Genomic DNA, 7,612 nt, shown 5'->3' on the forward strand with positions numbered 1-7,612 from the left:
GTTCATAAAATGTACCTATTTTATAACACAAACTCTCAAAACTATTCCTGGTAACAAAGGAATGTTGTTGCACAATTTTACCTGCAAAGAAAAGCTGTGAATGTTTTGCAGTTCAGGAGTTTAGAGGAGTTGATTTGTTTCTCTGAAGCAAAGAAGTCAGAGATACTGTCCGATTAGGTTTCTAAGCAAAATAAAACCTTTTAAGGGGACAGTTTATCCATGTATTAGAGAATGACATGGGGAAAAAAATTTTTCACCGTTCCTACCTTGTCCCCATGAGTTTGTCTTCATCCCTGTTCTGTCCAATCCCCACTCCATCCCTGCAAGCTCAGTCCCCGTCCCAGCCCTGCAAACTGTCAGATCCCATTCGCACAAGCCTCGAATAGTTATGATTTTATACTGAACTTATTTTATGAAACTATAAAGAGAGACATTTTGTATAATTGTCATTTTATAAACACAAATAATACAGAGCAAGGTTTAAAATTGTACTCACCTTGTTGCACTAATATTGTTTCTGCATTAATTACAGCATTCCGGAGGGTTTTGTTTTTTTAATGCTTGTGGTGCATGAGAGAAGGGCAAACATTTATGCTCTCTCTGGTTCTGAGGCTCTTTCCTCCGCCTACTGTTATTGTTAGCAGGCGCTAGTGAAGCTACATTTGGTGGCGTTGTTTGGTGTCTTAGCGGTTGCTATTTCTCCACTTCTAATCATACAAGTCCAATCCATATAAATATCCATACTCCTATCAGCATGTGTACTTGTGCACATGCACCTCCTTATGTATTTGTAGAAAATAACTTTTATAGTAAACAAAATAAAACAAATTGCTTTATAAAATTATTTATTCATTTAGTATCTCCATATCACATTAAAGTAGGCTCTGTGGGGATAACTGGCTATTGGGTATTAATGTTTCTGTGCTGAAAAATACATACTGCATTTTGATTTGTAAAATTGGAGGAACATATCAAAGGACTGAAGCATTAAATCCTTTTTATAGATGAACTATGGGCTTTTCCATTCCGTGCCGTTCTCTGTGCATCCTGATTCCCTCTGATCCCCAATGCGTTTTAACGCATTAATCCTACTGTGCAGAACTTTCCAAATAAAGAGCATAAACCTATCATCCAGCGAGTCTGTAAAAAAAAACTAAAAATCTTTGTTTCCTTATAGGGTATAGGTGAGCCGACTCTCTTCCTGGGCTGCTCTGTGTATTTTGCTATAAAGGATGCAGTGATGGCTGCACGAAAGGAAAGAAGAATAACGGGGGAATTCACGGTGGACAGCCCGCTGACACCTGAACGGATTCGAATGGCTTGTGGCGATCACTTTACCTGCATGGTAGGTTTGGGGGCAAAAAGGTTTCAAACCATTTCCAATTCTTTTTGCATGTCTTTTCAACATAAATTTATTCATTTTCCATTTCAGATTCAAAAATAGCATAAGAAGCCCAATTTTGCAAAGGGCCTTTAGATAGGAACTGAATCATCCAAGTTCATAATTCCCCATGTATTTTAGAAAAGGTTTGCTGAGTAATCAGGTCGATATTCAAAGAAAGTTATACATTCACCAGAGGCTTAAGCTGCATGGATAGTAACAAAACAGTGGCCACAATATTTGTATATTCAGCACACTACCTACAGGAATAGCAATCCTTTTGTGAAACATGCACAAGAATGCATTGGGGTGTCCAAGCTCTACTCACAGCTCCACCACCAACTCTTCCCTACCTGGTCATAATCTCACCATGGTGTCCAGCATCTCTGTTCTTCCTTCCCTCTCAACCCTCCTCGTCCCATTCCCCCCCCCCCCCACACACACACATATACCTAGTCTCTAGCATCTATGTCATGTTCTTCTTCTCAACCCCCCACCCCCACACCTAGGCTCCAGCATTTCTCTCTTTCTCTACCTCCCTCCCCCATAACATCCAGCATCTCTCTTCTTCCCTCCCCTCCCTTCAGCATCTTCTCTGTTGCCCTGCCGCCACCAGGCATTTATTCTCTTACCTCGCTCTCCTTCAGCCGGCCAGCTATGAGCATGCACAGATGCTGAAGGCCTCATACTGGCTAGCTATGCGATGCCTCATATGCAGCTGATAGAGTTGCTGCCCTGGGGAGCAAGGTAAGGGAATAAGCATCTTGCAGCAACAGAGTCAAGGAAGAAAATATTTGGGGGTGCCATGGCATCTGTGGCTCTGCCTGTTCCAAACACCTATGTAAGAATGCACAGAAATAAATGTGTAAGTGCTGTCTCATCCAGTAAGAGCCATTTTAGCAGTTAACATATTCCAAAAAAACAAAACAAAACAGTACCATTTGAGACTTTGAAGGTATAAGTGCTATAATGGTTACCAGATTTCCTTTTTTTAAAAAAAAAAAATGAGCATACCTGTCCCTGCCCAGTTCCACCCCCAGCCCTGCCCCCACACAAACCTCATGTCTCCTGTCCTGAGCTCAGGACCACGTCTGTAAGACCTCCACTCACACGCAGATGTTGATGCAATGATGTCACATGCATATGCACATGCGTGTGACATCATCATGTTGATGTTCACACATGCTCAGAGGCTCTCCAGATGTGGCCCCCAAGCTCGGGGCCTTCCAAAACCCAGACAAACTACTGGGACTTGGAAATCCCTCCGGGCACCTGGACAGTCCTCTAAAAAGAGAGCATGTCTGGGTTTCCCCAGACATCTGGTAACCCTAAGTGCCATTTGCACAACCTATGAGGGTAATTTTATAACAGATCACCTGGACTGAGAGGCCAAGAAGGTGGTTCTTTGTAGCCTATTTTATAGACACCAATTATTTTTTATATTTTTTAAGTATTTCTTCTTTTTCTTCAGATTCCAAAAGATAAACCCGGATCCTATGTTCCCTGGGCTATCAACGTATGATCACATTACATATATTATACAAAGAATTGGAAGACAACTTGTGAGATGCAGTCATTTGCTTAAGCATCTTGATGTATTTTCAAGTTAAAATGTCAAGATCGGTGCTTACTCATATCAAATGCTTTCCACTGTAAGAGGTGATTTTATAACTAGCCACATGGGTGGATGTGGCCAGCATATGTCTAGAAAGCATTGCTTATTGAAAGGGAAAATACAAATTAATGCTTATACTTGCAACCAGCAGCAGCAGGCATATGTCAGCTAGGTGTGAACATTTTTTTTTTTTTAAGTATGTATGTAAACCCCAAACTCTGCTCACCTCCACATCTAGGAACACTTACAACACAGTGTCCAAAAAAAAAAAAATCCAATACCCCTTACATCATTTCAAAAACCTCATTCCTCCATCAGTGCATAATTGCTATTATAATCTGTTTATTGACTTTACTCTTTGGAAGTTATGTTAAGGCTGTGGCAGGGAGTAGACGAAAGCCTTGGCTTCCCTATTCCACAACCAAACACCAGGCTGAGCGGTAGCCTTGCAGTGGCCAAATTGGAATTGAGGTGCAATAAAGAGTACTGCATCGAAAAATCTCTTAAACAAGGTTTATTGTTTATTGTTTATTCAGATTTTTGATTAAACGCTTTTTCGAAACTACAAAGCGTTGAACAAGGTTTAAAATAACATTTAAACAAGTTTAACAATTAAGACATATATTTATATAAAAAATTACAAGACTGACGGCAATTACATACTGGGTAAATACAGACCCGAAGGCCCCTAAACACAAATAGGAAGGGGGGATGAAATACAATTGATATAGAAAATGTGAGAAACATTTAAGGTAAACACAAAAGGGACTGGGAAAAAGAATATAAAACACAGGAATAAGTTAATCTCTAAATTTCAGTTAATCAATTAAAAGCATCTTTAAAAAGAAAGCATTTTAAATTGCTTTTGAAATTTTTTAAGTTTTTTTCCATTTTTAAGTCTAATGGAAGAGTATTCCAGATCATAGCGGCTGTCACAGAGAAAATGGAGGTGCGACGATTACCAATTATTTTTAACGATGGAATGTTAAGATTGTATTGAGATATAGATCTTAAAGCTCTCGGCGGGTCATATGGGATCAAAAGTCTGTCTTTGAATGCTGGTGTATTGGTCTGCAAAGTTTTGAATGTCAGAAGGGCGATTTTATAAGTTACCCTGTGTGAGACAGGCAACCAGTGGGCTTTTTGAAGCAAAGGAGTAACATGATCAAATTTCTTTATGCCAGAGATTATCTTAATGGCTGTGTTTTGGATAAGCTGCAGGCGTTTTAAGTCTTTATGATAGATCCCTTTTAATAATGAGTTGCAATAGTCCATTTTTTATATTACGAGTGCATGGATCAGAACATTCAGGGAACTAACATCAAGTAGCGGGGCCAATGATCGAATCATCCTTAATTTATAAAAACAATTTGTAACCAATGCACTAATTTGTGGACGAAATGATAATTTATTGTCTATAAGGACACCTAAGATTTTAGTAGTTGTGATTGGTGGGAGTGGAGTATTTTCAATGGTGACTGGAGAAATTAATTGTACTCCCTCTTTACCGGGGAAGAGGAGAGTGTTAGTTTTTGAAATGTTTAATGAAAGTTTATTAGTATTTAACCAGTCATGAACTTTACTTAATTTATGATTAATTGAGTGAATCTCTGTTTGGCTATTGGGATCAATAGGGTGCAATAATTGTAGATCTTCGACATAGGCGTAAACTGTAAACCCTATTGATTGGCAGAGGGTCAGGAGAGGGGCCAAATAGATATTAAATAGAAGAGGTGATATGATGGAGCCTTGTGGAATACCAAAGTTAGAATGATAGGATTTTGAAACTGAATTATTGAAATGTACTGTAGAGGCTCTATCAGAAAAATAAGAGCGAAACCATTCAAGGGCTTGGTCAACAACACCTATAGAAGAAAGGCGTTGCAATAAGAGATGATGATCAATAGTGTCAAACGCTGCTGCAAGATCTAAAGAGATTAATAAAACTGATTTATGTTGGTCAAGATAGTAATTTATAGTTGTAGTGAGACCAAGTAAAGAATATTCTGTAGAATGGTTTATTCGGAAACCAGTTTGATTAGGATGCAGAACATGCGTTTTTTCAACAAAATCTGATAGTTGTTGAAACACGATTTTTTCAATTAGCTTGGATAAAAAAGGTAGATTTGCTATTGGACGGTAGTTAGAACAATCGTCAAGATTATTTTTTGGATCTTTTATGATTGGGGATATGTTGGAATGTTTCCATTCTGGTGGGATATTAGCTGTAGATAAGCAAGAGTGGATAATTTCTTCTGTGTCAAAACCAAACAGTTCCATTCATGGAATAATGCCCTCATAAAGTTCCATAGCTCTAGCAAATCATAGTACAAAACAATCATAGGCTTAATGATTCAAACAAAATCTCTTCAGGCAGAAACCCCCTTTTATATCCTGCTTGGCAAGTCTTTTAACCATGCTTTTAGCGGTCCATTAGAAGTAATGGGAAAGTAGTTAGATACTGGTTGTTCATTCATTTGTAATGCTAATCTCTGTGAACCGCATAGAACTTAACGGTATTTGCGGTATACAAGTGAGTTTTTATGTTATGTAAAGCAGGTGCCTTCCCCCCCCCCAGTTTTTCACACCTCTGCACATATGCAGGCACCATCTTAACCATATGGAATTTACTTCTGTCTTTTAAGCTTTCTTTGGACAGCAAGTTTAGGTCAAGAATTCTTTATATTCATGAAGACCAGAGTAGAAAACATCTTTTATTGTAACATAAACTTTAGCTTTGAAGAAATTTCTCCTTTCGATCGGTGACACCTAGTACAGGTTGTCACTGCATTACTGAATCCTCTTCCATGTTAGGATCTCATGAAAAATCACACTCCATGCTATCACTTCCCACAGAGTTAGCTGCCCACTTCTCATAGTCTGGAGTTAATTCAGATCTACGGATTCCAGGGTTTGGAGCCCTAACCTGACTGGCATGTTTGGCTGCAATAAATCTGTGCCACTTAGCAACATTTCTTTCTGTGTCAGGAATTTGATTCTGATTACCTGCAAATCCTCTGGCTTCCTCTTTCAAAGCTTTACCTTACAGCATGGGCTTTACCTTAAACCATGGGGAAATTCTTTCCTTTGACAGGCTGTAGACTTGTGTATGCTGAAGACTGCTACCATGCTGATGGCTTCTCCTGCTGCACTACTATTGCCGCCCTTCTGTTACCTTTTCAGCTGCCCTCCCATGTTTAACGGCTCAGCTGGGGTGTGGTAGCTTCTCATTGGCATAGAGATTAACGCTCTGCTTGCTGGTTTCAGAATCCTGTCACATAGCTCTGTGATTAAGGGCTTTATCTCCCCTCTCCCTCTAGGATCTGTGCAGGGACCTAAATTACCCTTGTGTGCAGCCTGTTTTAAAGTGAAAGACTCCTTATCCCGGGATAAATAAGTCTTAATGGAGGAAATGCTATGCTTTCTACCCCCTTTCTGGATAGACTGGTGTTTGTCAGCTGGGTGCAGGTGTCTCTTTCCCTGTCACAAAGCACATACAGTAAATGTAGGTGACAATGTTTGATTTTCCTCAGTCATTTTACAACATTCAGGCAAAGTCAGATATTTTGTAAAGATCTTTAAACAGTCTTGTCATTTGCATAACTGGAAAATGCAATGATAGGGTGCTGTCTGATTTTAATAAAGAATTTGGTAAATCTTGTAGAAGAGCAGTAGTCTATATGTATGGGATTTTAAGGTCTGCTTGTTTACTTGTAATTCTAAAAGTGGAGTACAGGAAGCCAAACTGATGTTGGAGAAAACTTTATTCTTTGCAAGTGGTGATATATTATGGGACAAGTAAAATCTTGAATTTGTTCAGCATCTTTGTATAATTTTCATATTGCTCTAATAAAAAGTATCATAACCTAGAATCACTAATTTATGCATATATAATAAATAAAAATGTATAGGTCTTATTAAAAGATTTTTAATTATTATTTTCATATCACTATTCAAGATATTGATGAGAAGCTGTACATCTAATACTGGCTGTACGTCTAATACTGGCCTTGCATGTCTCCACACCATTGTATATTTTTGATATTCTGCTTCTGAAAAATGCAATTCAAGATGCATTAGTCATTTGTTTCACTGATTTACACCACATATTAAATGTGAAAGAACATTTATAGAAATATTCAAGAGGCAATTAAGAATGAGAATCCAAATTGTCATAATTGAATAAGTCTTCACACCCCAATTGCAGTAATAGCAACTACTTGTCTTTTGCAATAAGGGGCATATTCTATAAACGACATCCCAATTGTAGGCAGCAGTAGGCATTCTACTTCTTTCTAACCAGCCAATTATTTTATTTTTTTTAAACCCCGAAGCAGAGAGGCGCCTAGGATCGCTTAAGCTCGCCTAAGGCTGGGAGTGGGTGTGGATTCGTCCAGAAGTGGCCTTGGGCGAGCTTAAGCAGCCCTAGGCATCTCTCTAGGGCAAAGGTGTCATAGTCGATCCTCGACAACTGCAATCCAGTTGGGTTTTCAGGATTTCCCCAATGAATATGCATGAGATCTATTTGCATGCACTGCTTTCATTGTATGCTAATAGATCTCATGCATATTCATTGGGGAAATCCTGAAAACCCAGCTGGATTGAGATCCTCGGGG

The 7,612-nt window shown here is 38.8% G+C and overlaps 1 protein-coding gene across 1 annotated transcript in view; it reads left to right on the forward strand.

Moving 5' to 3' along the window:
• The window catches only part of LOC117361317 (aldehyde oxidase 1-like), a 174,901-nt gene extending 170,776 nt beyond the window's left edge, over window positions 1–4,125 (forward strand). Inside the window, exons 34-35 of the mRNA XM_033946482.1 lie at window positions 1,178–1,345; window positions 2,853–4,125. Of these exons, the coding sequence (XP_033802373.1) occupies window positions 1,178–1,345; window positions 2,853–2,903 (219 nt within the window). The 3' untranslated portion in view covers window positions 2,904–4,125. The remainder of the gene's footprint in view (window positions 1–1,177; window positions 1,346–2,852) is intronic.
• Window positions 4,126–7,612: the final 3,487 nt, after the last annotated feature.

The sequence above is a fragment of the Geotrypetes seraphini genome, chromosome 5 (assembly GCF_902459505.1).
Source record: "Geotrypetes seraphini chromosome 5, aGeoSer1.1, whole genome shotgun sequence".
NCBI lineage: Eukaryota > Metazoa > Chordata > Amphibia > Gymnophiona > Dermophiidae > Geotrypetes > Geotrypetes seraphini.